The sequence below is a fragment of the Artibeus jamaicensis genome, unplaced genomic scaffold (assembly GCF_021234435.1).
Source record: "Artibeus jamaicensis isolate MK-2021 breed Jamaican fruit bat unplaced genomic scaffold, CSHL_Jam_final scaffold_1689, whole genome shotgun sequence".
Classification (NCBI taxonomy): domain Eukaryota; kingdom Metazoa; phylum Chordata; class Mammalia; order Chiroptera; family Phyllostomidae; genus Artibeus; species Artibeus jamaicensis.
The window spans coordinates 12,365,926-12,382,163 of record NW_026522029.1 but is presented as its reverse complement, the minus strand read 5'-3'; the positions used below and the strand labels follow the sequence as shown (position 1 = coordinate 12,382,163).

Here is a 16,238-nt window from a genome sequence, read left to right as displayed (position 1 = left end):
ATCAGAGACTGGTTGAATTCTGTATATCAAAACCTCATTTTAACTATGAGTTAAACATCTGTATTATCTCAATATTTGTCATCCTCAGGCAAAAGCTGTTTGGCTCTTCGTGGGTTGTAGGAAAGAAGGAAATGGCAGCGAAGGTGGGGTTCGGGAGAGTAAACTGGCAGGTGACCCACCAGCAGGACGGGACAGGGAAGCTCTGCGGACGGCGTCTGCGCCTGGCTGTGCTCCACAGGCTCAGCCAAGGAAACTTACTCCCCCCCCCACTGGAAAGACGGCAAGTCTTTGTCAAAACGGCGAACCGAGCCGAAGTCCACTCTTCTTTCTCCCACGACATTGACCACGAGACCAGAACGTGACAGCAGGTGAGACCAAAGGAAAAACCCATGCAGGAGTTCACGTACACAGACATCCCTCGACCGGAAGGAAGCCCCTACCTGCCTCTCTCCGCGCCTCCTGGATGTAGGCGTGCATGAACTGAAGGCCGAATAACTCCCGCTCCTCCTCCTCCTCCTCCGTGCCCTCGCTGGGAGGGAGGGTCGGTTCCAGCCTCAGTGGGTTGTCTCTGAAGTTGACAAACCTAGCAGTTTACCAAAAAACAGAATTTCTACAGGTGCCGTAGAAGTGTATGTTTGCTTCCCTGGGACACAGCAAATGATAATAGAATTCTAAGTTACTCTTTTTTAACGGGTTTCAATAACTGAACGTGTTGGAGAGATGGGATATATCCCAAGAATTTTTAAGGATTTTCCCCTAGAAGAAAAAAATACTAGCTTTAGACAACTTATCTGCAAAGCTTATTAAAGCAGCCAATAGCACTGATTGAGCATGGTGCACTTGAACTTCCGAGGACAATGCTAATGCATCTCAAATGCACAGAGGCTCCGCAACTTAACAACAGGGTGACGCCCCAGTAAACCCACTGTAACTTGAAAATAAGTCAGAAATGCATGTGATACGCCTAAAGGATATGATAGCTCAGCCTCACCTGCCTTAAACACACCCAGAACACTTACATTTGCCGACAGTTGGGCAGAGTCACCGAACACAAAGCCTACTTTATAATAAAGTATCGATTATCTCATGTAATTTATTACATATATCACTTTTGTACCATCGTAAAATCTAAGGACTCCCTGATTGATGTAATGAACTTGAAGTCTGCATATTTTATAGACTACTTTATCATCGAGTCTTCACCACCTGGTATGGAGCTTAGTAGTTGCTGAATAAGTGTGGGAATGAATGAATGGATGGATGGATGGATGATCTTTTTATGGACGTTGTGGGATTTGGTGTGAATTGTCACTCCTCACGTTCACTGTCAGGAAGTTGAATTTTGGAAGGAAGACACCCAAGGCGTTTTAATGGTAATTAGTACAAAGTTATGATTGCTCTGTCATTAGGATAATTGCCTGTGTCCCTTTGTAGGTGTTTAGAAGGGAACTTATCACTATTTTTATGTTTTTCACTTTTTCTATCACAGCTGGGATTTGTGGGCAGTTGTAAGAAGATTTCCATGGAAGTGTCACCCACAGGAGGCGTCCCCTGAAGCTGATAGATCCCACCCCGCCCTGCTTCAGTTTTATGGACTCATTCTTGAATAACTTAGACTAGTATCATATGAATCCTGTTTATAAGTTAGGGCTTCAAAACTGGACCAGATTTTGAAGTGCCTGTATTCTCACGAATGAGAACTTGAGTCTGGTCACAGTAATTTCTCTGCATCGCTTTGCTCCGCAGCTGAAGGGAACAGGCCGGTTTTGCGTGGAGAACCCTTACCTCAGGCCGGTCATGTCCCCCATGAACGCCGGGATATCCTGCAGCTGGTTGTTGCAGAGGACAAGGGTGCCCAGGGTTTTCATGTTGCTGATGGTTTCCGGCAAGCCTGTGATCTCGTTCCGCTGCAGCCACAGTGTGTGGAGCTTTTGCATCCTGAAGGAGTAACGGGGGTTCCTGAACTTGGTCAATCACACATTGTAGGAGAACCCGGGGTCTCGTGAACTTAATAACCCAGGAAACACCACCCTTTACAAGGCCTCCATTCATCACTGCGCCTGTTCCGTTGGCTGACTCGCACCCCCTGGTTATCAGGGCATCCGTGTTGCGGGGCTGATCTCTACAGCTCAGCTCTCATGTGCGGTGGTGGAACTGAAATCAGTGCGTTCTAGAACTTGTCACTATTCTCGTAGATTTCTCAAAGAAGAACTGCTGTAAATGAGGTCCAATTCGAATTCATCTTACAGGAAGATTCGGCAATGACCCATGGGCCCGCTGAGGACAAAGTGAGCATGGGAGACTCTGGGGTCCGCTGCCTAGGTTCGCACCCCCTCTTGCACACTCGATATGATCTTGAGTAACTTAATAGCTGACATCTCTGCTTCCTCGTCTGTGTGTGAAGTGCACAGAAGCATCTGGCATGCACTAATCAGTGTTGTCACTGCTGTGGCACATTCTTGTCACTTTGTAGGCGCCAGATACCCAGTTCCTCTCTCTTTTTTTTTTTTTTTTGGAGTAAATGAAAACATTCTATTGAATGGTCGAACTGTTAGCTGTAGATGCACCTGCTGTGATGGATCAGGTGTGGGGGCCCTGGGTGCTGTTTCTTTTCATCGGGTCTGCTGATGTTACCTGTCGATTGTCTCGGGAAGCTGTCGGAGCTGGTTGCCGCCCAGGTCCAGCCACTCCAGGGCAGGCATGTTCAGCACAGCAGGAGGGAAGGCCGAGAAGCTGTTCATGCTCAGGTCCAGGTGCGTGAGGCTGGACAGGCCGCCGAGCTGAGGAGGCAGGCGAGGGGTGCAGTGTGAGCCAAGGCACTCCCAGCCCGCCTTGCACACCAAGCTGTCTGTGCTCGGACCCTGCTTCGTCACAAGGGTCCCCAACACAGTTGAAACCAAAACGAACCCGAATAACCTCCATATAAGCAGAGAACTCTCCTAGAAAGTCCATTTATTCAAAGACAATTATCTTCCAAAATAACCAGGTTCCAGGGATTACAGAAGCTGCCCGGCAAAGGCTCCCTGCACCCCCCTTCTCAGGGTAAACATGTATTATGTTTCCTTTCACCCTAGAGTCGAGATTAGTGTGGGAAAACCCACATTCAAAACAATTATTGAACCCCCTCATGGGATCGCAGTCACAGAATTTACTTTCGGAATTCTATTTTTAAATGAAAACATCGATAAAAATTTATTCAGAATAACAGAGCACCAGGGTACTCAGCTTAAGAAAGAAGACAGACTGATAAGGCTGCCCCTCTGTGTCCTTGGTCCCTTCTTCCTCTCCAGAGGTCACACTTCTCCTGAACTTGGGGTCTCTCATTCCCATGCCTTTTTTAATGCTTTATTTGCTGTACAGAACTACATATTTTCTATGTATTTCTCTATATGCAGATTACTATTATGTATGTTGTTGTAAACATATAACTTTATATTCCTATGTTTTTTTTAAATTTTACTCAAAGATTACGATACAGTACTTATGTCTCTCTAACCAGGTTTTTCTCTCAATGTCAGTGTTTAAACTGTACTCACATCAACGCTTCTAGTTTATTCATTTAAAAATAGCCCTTAGTTTTCTGGGTGCCCTGCCCCTGGTCTGAGAAAGCTGTGATGAAAAGTTCTTACATCTGCTCTACCAGGGGAGTGCCTGACTTCCATTTTAGGGACCCAGTGGCTTCGGTGGGCTGGTGACATGCACTCAAATGTCCATGGACCCAAAGACACAAAACGTCTTTCCTCTTTCCACAGGGCAGTCGTGAAAGTTCCAGGATGTGAGAATTTTGTCCACTTTTATTTAGAAACTCTCCACCGGGCTATGGAAGAGTTGTTTTATTTCTATATCAGGGTGTGTTCAAGATCTACCACTCGGACGCCCCAGAAAAATGCCCAACTACACTGTTTTGTAGGCAAAAAAAGCTGAAAGGCTTGTCTCGTAATTAATGTTTCTCCAACTTTAGAATTCAAGCCATGAATCAAACACTTTTTCGAAATCTGTTATCAGACTTTCAAAATTTTCAAGTGGCTCAGAACAGAGTATGAAGAGATGGTTCTTACATCATCAGGGATGTGTCTGCGTGTCTGGTGCACGCGACGTCACGCTGCCGACTTCCCAGTGGGGCTAGAACGCCTTGATGGTAGAAGATTGAGTATGTACTAAAACTGTTACATACAAAACTTAATTTGCATGTTCAAGGCCATCTTACAAGTCGTCCCTGGCTCCAGATCTCAGCCCACTGTTGTTCCACTAAAACCTAATTCTCTAAGCAAAGGAATTTAGGGAAAGACAGGGTAATGGCCGTGGCCTCACTCCCACAGCTTTTTAGCGACGGAACCAGTCCTAGGAGCAGAGACATAAGAATGACAAATTAGAAATAAAATACTTCTTGGCCCTCTTGTAGATATAAAGAAATTGTCCCTGTGATCATCATTTTTTAAATATTTTATTTATTTATCTTTAGAGGGGAAGGGAAGGAGAGAGGGAGAGAAACATCAATGTATGGTTGCCTTTTGTGCGTCCCCTGCTGGGAACTGGCCTGCAGGGAACTGGCTTGCAACCCAGGCATGTGCCCTGACTGGGAATCGAACCGCAGTTGTCTGGTTCGCAGGCCCGTGCTCAATCCACTGAGCTACACCAGCCAGAGCCCATCACTTTTATCATAAACAAATGCCTACTTTTGATTAAGTTGAACTGTTGTAAGAAGAGATAACTATCAATATATAAACTATGTCTTACTTGCAAGAGCCAATGTTATCGGTAACATGTTTACTGGTTTGGAAAAAAGAAAAGTGATTTTTTTCACCAAGGTAAAAAGGGAGAAGGTAATAATCTATTTAATTTGAGTTGTATTATTTTTCTTAACTGTTATCTTGCAAGGTCATTATTTTCAAGGCAAAACCATGGAAATTTCCCTTGCGGATTTGAAGAGCATCGGACGTGTTTGAAAAGTGATACAAATGTCTGTAGCTCTAGGCCCAGTTTGGTTTTGGCCAATAACAAGACATCCTCAGAACTCCAACTACGTCCAAGTCTGACCACTTTCCTTTTCCTTGGCGGAGCCCAGGAAGCTGCTTCTGCAAAGGAACTACGTTGCCCTGATTTGAAGAACTCACTTCCGGTCACTTGGCCTCTCTCAAACACCAGGCGCTCGGAGAACAGCCAACCAGAGTGCAAAAGAGTTTTGTTCCAGCACCACACCGTCTGTGCTTCAGGGTGGTTATTTAGTCATTCAACAAGCATCTATTAAGTAATGACTGCCACCCAGGCTGTGCCTGCAGCTCAGGGAACAGAAATGAGTCAGACTCATGCTGACCTCCCAGGTCGCTAGTGCAACGGCAGTAGCGGAAGGGTCGTTTATGCTGAATAGAGACCACTCTTATCAAAACAATGCATTCTACTTAAAATAACCAGAAGTAGCTTCCGCTACGTATTCCCTGAAATGAAATCTGCAGCACTTCTTCACTGGTGTTATTTTTAAGAGTCACACGACTGAGAGCAGCAAGCCACTAGCGGACGGCAAGTGGGGTCGCGGGCCTGCGGCTCGCTCTCACCTCCAGCGGAAGATCGCAGATGTCTCTGTTGACGGCAAGTTCCAGTTTCTCCAAACTGGCACAGTGACTCAGTTCCTTGGGGACTGTCTTGATTTTGTTGTAACTAAGAATCAGTTCCTGAAGTCGAGTAAGTAGTCCTACAAAAAATAATGCACAATTGAGAGCAGGGGGATAGAAAATAGTATTTCTAGTTACACAGTGTTAATGCATTAAGAAGTAGCCGATTTTGCACAGATAAATTCACACTGGCCAGGTTGTTAACTCTTGCTGAAAAAAGGGCAGGTTTATCAGTGCTTTAGGCAAAGGTACATTTTTTTTCCATTCTGTGTTATCTGTACTGTATTCTGACCAATTTTCCACTTGAGGATTTTTTTCTCTTTTAAGAAATCTTCCTAATTTTCTTTTTTGTCTTCAGCTCCTTCAAGAAATAACTGAACCAGCAACACTGGCTTTATAACCTATACAATTTTACTTTCAAAGAGACTTTTTTCTAAACATTTTATTTATTTATCTTTAGAGGGGAAGGGAAGGAGAGAGGGAGAGAAATATCAATGTGTGGTTGCCTCTTGTGCATCCCCCGCTGGGAACTGGCCTGCAACCCAGGCATGTGCCCTGACTGGGAATCAAACCACAATCCTCTGGTTTGCAGGCCTGCGCTCAATCCACTGAGCTACACCAGCCAGGGTGAGACTTTTTTTTTGCATTGAAGTCTCATCCTGAATCACCTGGGTGAATCCTGCAGCTGGGATCCCCGTAGAGCATCAGAGTAGATGTCTACAGTTTTCTCGGGACTCAGGGCTACGAGGGGTGAGCCCCTTGTTCCACGTAGCAGACAAAAGTCTCGATGAAGAGCACGCCTGCAGGCAGACGGAACGGCAGGGCAGTGAGGGCGGCAGTGTTCCTTACCTATTCCACGAGGTATCTCCGAAATCGTGTTTCGAGACAGATCGAGCACGATGAGGCTCTGGAATCTTCCGACGAATTCAGGGATCTTCAGCAAACCGGTTCTGTGCAGCTGCCACTCCTGCAGCTGATTCAGTTTCATCAGAGAAGCAGGCAGGGTCTGAACTCAAGAGAAGGGAATGGCGGGCACCGCGTCACTGAACTGACCTCGGTGCCACGCCGCATGAACGCGTGGTTGTCAAGCTGTTATTACCTGATCTGGAAAAGAACTCAGAATCTTCTTCTCTCGGTAGGTTATATTTCCAAACGCTTTGTGCTGTTTACTTCTTGTTTTGCTCAACCTCAACCCCGATAATAATAGAGTGAACAAAATAACATATTTTGGTCAATAGCACAGTCCCCTAGAAAACTACGTCCTAAAGATGCTGTTGTATCTGCCTTTCCAGAGTGTGTGTGCTGCCGAAAATGAGAATATAGTGGGTGATTAGAGGCACAGGACACCAAAACATTTTTTAATTTTCATCTTTTTTTTTAAAGATCTTATTTATTTAATTTTAGAGAGGGAAGGGAGGGAGATAGAGAGGGAGAGCAACATCAATGTGTGGCTGTCTCTCACCGGCCCCCCTCCCAGCAATCAGCACACTTTCATATCCATGAGTCCTTTTTTTTTTTGCTCAATCCCAAAACATTTTAGTAATTATTTGATTAAATAACTTTTTGTCATATACATCAACTGCAATTGAAAAATTTTTAATTATTTTTTTAAAAGAATAATTCTTTAAAAAATATTCAAACTTTTCTTCCTGTCTATTTTGAAATATTTTAGTGTTAGAGAAGATTTTATTTAAATTTAAGGATTTAAAAAATATATTATTTATTTATTTATTTTTAGAGAGAGGGGAAGGGAAGGAGAAAGAGTAGGAGAGAAACATCAATGTGTGGTTGCCTCTCATGGGTCCCCTACTGGGAACCTGGCCCTCAACCCAGGCATGTGCCCTGACTGGGAATGGAACCAGTGACCCTTTGCTTCACAGGCCATGCTCAATCCACTGAGCTATACCAGCCAGGGCAAATTTAAGGATCTTAAGAGTTTCAGCTATTCTAAAGTCTCTGCCTTTTCCCTTTCAGCCTAAAATAGGCAAGAGACAAAATAAAGGAACTAACGTTCTAGCTAAATATACCTGTATGCAGAAAAATACTGACCCAAGGGAGAGAGGCCCTTGTGAAAACTAGAGTTCAGCCAGTGTAATCAAGCACTTGTTGGGGGGGGTGAGGGAGGGAGGATAAAAAGCAGGTGGTGAACCTAATAAAAACATGACTATCACCGTGGCTGGGGTGACTCAGTGGATTGAGTTCCAGCCTGCGAATGGAAAGGTTGCCGGTTTGATTCCCAATCAGGGCACAGGCCTGGGTTGCAGGCAAGACCCCCAGACGGGGGTGTGTGAGAGGCAACAGATCAGTGTTTCTCTCTCACATTTACATTTCTCTCCCTCTCTTTCTCCTTCCCGTCCCCTCTCTCTAAAAGTAAATAAAATCTTAAAAAAATTAATATCCACTTTAATTTCATGAAGTTTAAACTGAGTATTTGCTTTGGAAAAGCTGTATGATTTTCACTAGGCAGACGGTCATCTTTTTATGAAAAATTAGAAATTATTAAAAGGATTAGTAGAATAAATATTGCAACTGACTTAAGTTTAGGTAGAGTAGAAGCAAGTTGAATTTTTGCAAAAAAAAAAGTGACATTATGTTTCTTTTCACTATGTGAATTCATATGAGTATATTATTAACTTCAACTTTCCAACTATTCCAGTCTTGATTACACCGTCTCAGGATCATTCTGTCGACTCCCCTGCAAAAGCAAAGGGCAGAAAAGCAAATATTGTTACAATACTCGGAAAGCTTACCTTCCATTCTTCTTTCTCTATCTTCAGAACAAGTCTCCCATTTTCCCTGGTGACCTTCTCCTTTAGGCGGGTCAAGCTCACTCGTTCTTCCCAGACCCGCACAAGCCTGGGGACCAGGAAGCAGCATTAGCACTCAGGTGGCGACAGAGGCAGCCGGCACTTTTATATCAAACAAATAAGAACAGACACTACACTTGACCTTAGCCGAAAGGCTGAGAAGCCACAGTGCTCACTTTTGTATTAAGAAAGGCCCATTCGAAACCACCACTTGATCGATAATGTCTAGAAATCAAACAGGATTTTGTTTTATAAGAATTTTAAATATGATTAAGCATCACAAAAGCCCTGTTTTTATGTCTTCAAAAAGCATCACAACGCTCCATAATTTTTTTTTATAACAACAGCTTTCTTGAGATACAATCTCCATGCTGTAAAACTAATCATTTCACAGTGCGCAATTCAGTGTGCAGTTCAGGGTTTTTCCCCCTAACAGTCACCTCGCCTGGTGTGTCACGGTCTCACCATTTGCACCAGCTGCGGTTGTTTATGTATTATGTTTTTTAAAGAATACTACAGGCTGTAAGTCTACACAGTTTACTTTGGAAACAGCCTAGACTTAAATTTGCCATACATAAATCAAATTTTATAGCACTATAAAATGATCTTACAATGAAATTGTTTTAAGATTAAGGGAAGGGTGCCTTGAAGGACAGCATTTTACAAATTCCAAGTAAAGATTCCAGAGCTCAAACCTGCTTTTGGTGTAGGTGTGAAAAAAAAAAGAATTTCCCCCCTAAATTTCTTAAACAGTCTCTGATTTCCCCTCCTAAACATTGTCAGAAATCTCCTATGTGGCATGTGCCAATTACAGCCATTTGCAGGTGTCTTCTCTGCCAACACCCCTAGGGGGCAGACTTGGGGGAGGGTTTTCCCTTAGTGTCCCAAGGAGCTCCCTGCAGGTATGCAGCAGTTTGGTACGTGCATGCATGCATGCATGCATGAATGAATGAACGAATCAGTGAGTGCCCCTAGGGGCTGGTGTAAGGCCCAGGACTGAGTAGGCAGAGTCCGGACCTAATGATCCTAGAGGTGTGTGTAACTTAGCTTTTGGAATTTGTATTTTACTAACAGACAGTCCTCCCTCCCACGCACAAGCTAGTCATGAAGCCTAAAGAGAAGATGGGCCCTGGCCTGGGTAGCTCAGTGAGTTATAGCGTCGTTCTGACACACCAAGGTTGTGGGTTTGATCCCCCGTCAGGGCACAGACAAGAAACAACCAATGAACACATCAATAAGTGGAACAACAAATCAATCTCTCTCTCTCCCTCTCTGTAAAATAAGTAAAACTAAATAAATAAGACGCCATAAGGAAAATAATGCACACTCCTTACTCTTGTACAGAGAGTACTCAGAGCTGCTGAAATGAAATGATTCCTTTCACGATACGTGAAATTCAAGCGTTTAGAACCCAGTCATGATTCCCGATCACCGTTTCTTAAAATGCGTAGGATTTATTGGGAGTACCGTCGCTCAAATCTGTCTTGCCTGTGTCACAGGGTTGACTGTCCACAGGCAGGGCCCCATCCAGGGAAACGGGAGCCCGGAGGCCCAGGAGATGCTCAGGGAGTCGGGTGGCTTGTGTGTGAACACCACCCCGCATTTATTAGCAACCTGATCTTCGACAAGTGACTGAGCCTGTCTCCTGGGCTCCCCGGGTTGAAGAACAGCACCAATGTGCGGCAGAGACCACTCACTCTCCCCGGTGACCTGTCACTCCTCTTCTTCCCCAGTGTCACACCCTCTGAATGTAACTGGGCACGAGATGGCATCCAGCCACCCCCACCCCTTGCCGCCAGCTAGGGGCCAGGGGAAGCCCGGCCGTCGGGGGCTGGCAGAAGCAGTGTGCGCGCTTTCTGCAGGCCGAGGTCAGTCAGGTCGGCTGCGGTCGGCGTGTCTATCTGGGGCTGGGCGGTGGTGACCTCGGGAAGGGAGGCCACGCACAGTTGAGCAGTGAGGCAGACGCCCAGGTATCTGACGCGGTGGCGTGCTGCTGTTTACCCTGGACCACTTTACCCAGAAAAGCTAACGTTCTTGTCTGAGGTGCTCTTGTTTTAACTTTCTTCTTGTCATAATGCAGTCTCACCCAGGTCATGAAACCACGTTTCAGCAGGGTGCGAGGGTTAAGTGAGACAGTGCAAAAAAAAAAAAACCCACTTAGTGGATGCCTAGGAAACAGTAAATGCACAGTAAACAGCTACTACCCTTCTCTCGCTCAGAATCATTATTCTCTGGGTGGGGAGAGCGGCCCCTCCCCATCCACTTGTCAGTCTTAATTTGTCTAAATCCATCACACAGTCTCATTCCCTAGAAAGTCACTGGGTGGGGGGTTTACAAACGACCCAAGTCCGGCCAATAAAGAAGAAATAGAACGGAACAGTTTTCACCCTACCGCTGACATGGAAGTGCCCCAGTCGTCCTGTGCTGCTGAGGGAAGTTACCCGAGAGCAGCAGGGGAAGGCGACAAAAGACGCAGAGCCGGCCAAGCTGCTGCCGTGCTGGGAGTGCCTGTCTCAGGACGTCCTCATCCCCTGAGCCATTGTCGGTGAACGTTCTGCCCTTTGCTGCTCACACAAGACCCTCTAATGCTTCCACAGACCTGACGCATGGAGCTGTGGGGCAAGGGGCTGTTCCTGCCAGGTTAGGAGAACTTCGGAGACATTCAGGGAGGAGAATAAGGAGACACCAAGAAGGCGGAGGAATGAGAGCCTCGCCATTTAACTAGGGCCTGGATCAAGGAATCAGGTTTACGGGGGCCCTGGCTGGAGCGCACAGCTAGTCACCTAGATGAGATTCCGCAGAACCATCTGCCAGATGTTGTCCAAGACTCCAGCGGCCATGACGTTGCACAGACCACCACTGAAAAGCGGACTCAACAGTGCTAAGCACACTTCAGTGACTGACTAATAGAGCCCTAACGGAGCCCACAATAACTACGATTTCACGCACACACACTTGGACTTTGTGGGTCCCCATCAGAGGGCCACATGCCACCCAGCCGAGTGTTTCCTTTGGGTATATACTGAGTTTTCAATAAACAAAAGACATTCCCACCAGGTTCAATACCAAGGCACTTCAGAATCGCTCTTTTCTATGACAAGGTGACGACTGTTCACGAGTTCAAAATAGCAAACACGTTATGACGTACTTCTGTTGAAATTCCTTCTCTCGCTTCAGGTCTTCACTGATGATCTTTATCCTTTTTTCCCAAATTTCCTTGACAGCAGTGACCGCCCCCGGACAAGCCGCATTTTCTGACATGATTTCTCCACATGGTCACAGAGTCACCGCCGTCATGAAGCTCTGAACAGGCGAATCCCAGATGTCCTCTCAGAAAGGACCTAAGGACACCGGAGGGAAGGAACAGCATGCTCGTCACGGTCCTAATAGGGCATGTGTATTGAACACGCTCCAGGTTCCCCAAACTATTCATACATGTTACATGCCACCAAAATACTGTGACCTGGGTACTTTCATTGTCCCTAAAATACGGATGGGAGGACTACACCTTAAAGAACACAGGCGGTTTGTTCAAGGTGTTGGTGCCAAGTACACAATACCCTCCACAATAATGAATCCCTCCATCACCATGTAATGCACAGCAATGACAACCTGCAACTCGTTCACATGTCTGATTATAGGGAAACAGTTAAAAAGGGTATATAAAATAAGACAGGCATTGGGGGTGCTGCGGCTGGAATTCAGTGGAGTGGTAACTCGTGTATTGGGATCGTTTGCTCTTGTGTAAAATAAGCTGCAAATGGTCAAAGTGGGGATTGTGACCCGAATCTCAGACATGAGAGGAAAACTATAACTGGGGAATGGTTACATAAATTACGGTAGATCCGTTTGATGGAATGTTCTTCCCCTTACAAAGAACGGTATTGGTTTTTCACCAAATTATATGAACAATAGTGAAAGAATTTGATTTACAGTTAATTGACTCCCTGCCTGCCCCCATTCAGGAAGCCAGTGGTGTTCACATCACCGCGTCGGTGCGGCCTCACCCTGGGATGCTGTGACGTGGGGAAAGGAGGAGGGAGCTCCGGAAGGGAGAGGGGACACGCCCCGCTGCACAGGTGAGCCCTCCCATCCAGGAAATGGGACAGCAGTGTCCTCATCCCCAGGGAGGGAAATCGGGCGATAGCTCCCAAACTTACAAACGCACGTTCACACCTGTAGGAATTTACGCCACAAATGTTTCCAGTTGTCAAATGACATATTACAAAATGATTCACCACGGTGTTTTTCATAACAGCAAAAGATTGGAAACACCCCGATTTCCATCTGTACGTGGTCTTGTAGCCACCTCGTGGGAAATGACACAGCTCCATGAAGAAGGGATGGCGTCTTATAAACTGACATGCCGTGACCTCTCAAATGTGACACAGTTGATTGACCCCTACAGAATACGGATTTTTGGGTTTCAGAGTTGTACTACTACAAGCAACACAGTTTCTAAAGTCCCAGTTTTTATCTTAGTACCCAAGACGGGAGTCAATAGATATTGTGGATCCTTTATGAAACAAGATGTAAAGAAATCAGTGTTTGCTTCGAGTTATGAAGGTGACTGAGAGAGACACTGTAAATTGGGAGAGAAACCCAGGGGGTGCCGGAGAACATGGGCATCATCTCTCAGGGTGAACTTCTGTGGCTGACTTCTCACGTGGATAAGAAGCAGCATGTAACTGCCTTTGGGAGAAAGAGAAAGAAATATAGAGATAACCACTGGAATACTTAAAACGTTATTTCTAGAGTGGGAGGGAGAAACTGGTAAAGAGCATTGCTTTTCCTCATTAATCACCTCTGAAGTATTGATTTCTTTAAAGTGAAAGTGTGCAGTGTGTGTGGTGAGAAAGACAGACAGACAGACAGAGAGGAAGAAACACGTCACAGAGGAGAAAAGTGTCAGGTTTCAGGGCTGATACATAATCACCAACGTGAAGAAAACCATGAGGAGCGAGGGTCCCTCTGGCCAAGCAAGGCGCACAGAACCTGTGCCGAACAGATGGTGAGATCTTTTGCCATTTAGAAAAATTTTGGGATTCAGATGCCGATAATCCAAGTGGAGAGGTCACAGTCAAGCTGCAGTATGTTTGGAGGATATGTTTATCCCACAATTAAATATTTTCTAAATGTCCAACTATGTGTATCTTCCTAGACCTATCCGTGTTCACTCATTTCCTCATTCGCTCTTGCACGCTGGGCAGCCAACTGCTTTCCTGCCATGGCGAGCCAAGCTCCCTTAGAGGAAAACGGGAATAACGATATTATGTGTTTTTTGCCTCTGGCAGAGGACTGTGGCCTCTACCTTCATTAATGCCGAGACAGACCGGGACATGCCTTGGCAGCAAAGCGAGCACCACAACAGCATGACCCACAAGCCAGCTCCCCAAAGTCAAAAGAAAGACATACGATCTCAAAACAGATGCTCCTTAACTCTTAGGGACATCTGTCTTTCTGACAAGGACAGTTGCGTGAGTGACCAGAAACCTACCCCCAGAGATGTTTAAATCCCATTCCGAGTCTAGTTGTCCATTGTAGCAAACACAGACACAGTACCACCTGCAGTCTTTTTATACGTGAAGAATGGGAGCAAAAAAAGCTTTTTTGGAAAAGTACTTACCATCACTGGCGGATACAGAAACCAACATGCCCAAGGTTGCTGTTATCAGCTCAGAAGAGTGTGTGCTGAGCAGAACCGTCTCCAGCACGGCTCCGAATGAGTAAAACCCTCTGTCCGTCGGTAACCATGTGAAAGGTAATGCCAGCCTCATTCTAAATTTAGCTCGTGGACAAAGCTGAGAATAGCAAGGGTCACGTGGCGCTTCTGTGCAAAGGATCAGCCAAGAATGTATGTATGTGACTGCATGCTGCGCATGCCACGTGGAATGACACATGTCCCAGAGCCAGAACACACCTCCCCCCCAAGCCCTCCCACTTCTCCTGACTTGGAATAGAAGTTAATGACCCTGTTCCGAGAGAGAGAGAGAGAGAGAGAGACTTGGAAATGAGAGTATGTACGGAGTAATAAAACCCTACCTAGTAAGCCACAAAGCTTTAAATATTTAAACGGAAGGCACAGATGCTTCAGGGGGAAAAAAAGAAAAATTAAGGTGTGGGTAAGGAGCGGTAACAGGAGGCCCAGCTCCTCCAACGTTCACGCTCCAGACCCGATGCTCTCTCATCCACTATCTCTTCAGCCTTACGTAGGTAGGAGTTAACTCCTGGATCTTTAAATAAAGTTATGTATTTCTTTTTTGAATTGGTACTCTATGCACAGGGGACAAAATTCAGGAGATTGGGAACCTCTGCTGCCCCTTAATTCTCTTCCTGAATGGCAGTCGCTGCTGCCAGTTACTGGGACGCCCTTCCACAGATGGTCTGGGGATTTATGTGGTTAAAACGACACAGAATTGTCGTTTACATGTGTATGTGCACACACACACACCATTTCCCTAAACCAATCGACAGTGGAGACATAAAATATACGAAAACTATTCATTCTGTATTACCGGGAATTGGCCAGAAATCAAAAGTTCACTGCAAGTGATTTTAAAATCTTCATTGGAGAAGAACATGAGTGAGTCTATGGAAACAACATGTCACTCGGCAAGCAAAACACCAGTGAAACGTGCCCCTTCTCTTGTGATGGGAGGGGTGGCCATGGCATTTCCCATCCTGGGAGGAGAGCTCTTACGTGAATCATGCAGGACCCTCGTGGGAGCCGCCAGACCGTCGTGCAAGGAACTTATGGATTTCCCAGGGAGGAGAGTTTGTGAATGCAGGACCCTCGTGGGAGCCGCCAGACCGTCGTGCAAGTTCTGGGGCAATTTAAACCTAGGGCGGGGCTGAGAGGGAAGTCAGTATAATCTTGCTTCAAGAAAAGGAAAGGAAAGGAGAAGAGGAAGCAATCCAGCAGCCCACGCACCCAATAATGACCCCAAATTGCACCGCCTTGCTCTATGCTGGGTGAGCTATTTTTGGCCACATAACAACTTAAAAAGTTACATTCCCTTGTTTTCATTTTTATGCACCCCTTTTCACTTCTACAGAAATAAAGGCTACACTGAAGTTTAAACTCTGTCCCTGGCCAATACTTGGTTTCTAGGGTACCGACCCAACTTTGACAGCATGTGTCTCGGAAGCACCTACGAAATTTGCTTTTTTCATATTTCCACAAACTGCTCTGCGGGACCCTTCATTTCTATAAAGGTGGGATTGTGAGAATTCTGATTGTGTTTAGAAAGTACTACTGGCGGTGCCCTCAGCACCACCCCCCACCCCTCGCCCAGCCGTCTCCTGCTTCACCCTGTTTGGACGGAACAGACCCAGGGGCGCCCCTGCTTCCAGCCCCGACCCCCGTCCAACCTCTTTTCCAGTGGCCACCCGCAGAACCAGCTCAGCCACCCTCAGCCTCCCAGACCAGCCGAGGACTCTGTTTTTCACCTTATCTCCTGCCCGGGAGCAGCCGTGAGCTCCCAAACCCGTCAGACACCTGGCAGCACCCTGGGAGGCCCCACCCACTGCCTGGTCACCAAGCTCTGTGGGGGCTCCCACGCCTACCTCTCTCCGGGCTTCGGTGCCCCTGAGAGACGCTGTGCTCTGGACCCGGGATGCTTCTGAGAGTTGGGCCCCGGGGAAGCCTCAGGGTGCTGAGCATCTCTTGAAGTTGCAAAACCAGTGAGGGGGCCTCACCCTCCTCCAGAGGCTGTCCCACGGTGAGTGGGGTGACGCTCAGGACACAGGGAAGCCGCCATCGTCCTGGAGAAGAACCCGACCAGGCCCTTTCGGGCCTCCGTGCCCCGGGCTCCGCCCACAC

The 16,238-nt window shown here is 46.4% G+C and overlaps 1 protein-coding gene across 5 annotated transcripts in view; it reads right to left on the bottom strand.

The window, feature by feature from the left end:
• The window catches only part of LRRC39 (leucine rich repeat containing 39), a 20,399-nt gene extending 4,161 nt beyond the window's left edge, over positions 1-16,238 (bottom strand). Inside the window, exons 1-9 of one of the 5 annotated variants that reach the window (XM_037153038.2) lie at positions 15,983-16,238; positions 14,043-14,246; positions 11,565-11,757; positions 8,360-8,465; positions 6,459-6,615; positions 5,553-5,689; positions 2,635-2,780; positions 1,786-1,938; positions 441-583 (exon numbers count right to left, since the gene is read on the bottom strand). In XM_037153038.2, the coding sequence (XP_037008933.2) occupies positions 441-583; positions 1,786-1,938; positions 2,635-2,780; positions 5,553-5,689; positions 6,459-6,615; positions 8,360-8,465; positions 11,565-11,677 (955 nt within the window). In that variant the 5' untranslated portion in view covers positions 11,678-11,757; positions 14,043-14,246; positions 15,983-16,238. Of the gene's footprint in view, positions 1-440; positions 584-1,785; positions 1,939-2,634; positions 2,781-5,552; positions 5,690-6,458; positions 6,616-8,359; positions 8,466-11,564; positions 11,758-14,042; positions 14,330-15,865; positions 15,962-15,982 lie in introns of those variants that run through there. The other 4 variants (XM_037153041.2, XM_037153039.2, XM_053655980.1 and 1 more) reach the window with 4 other exon arrangements.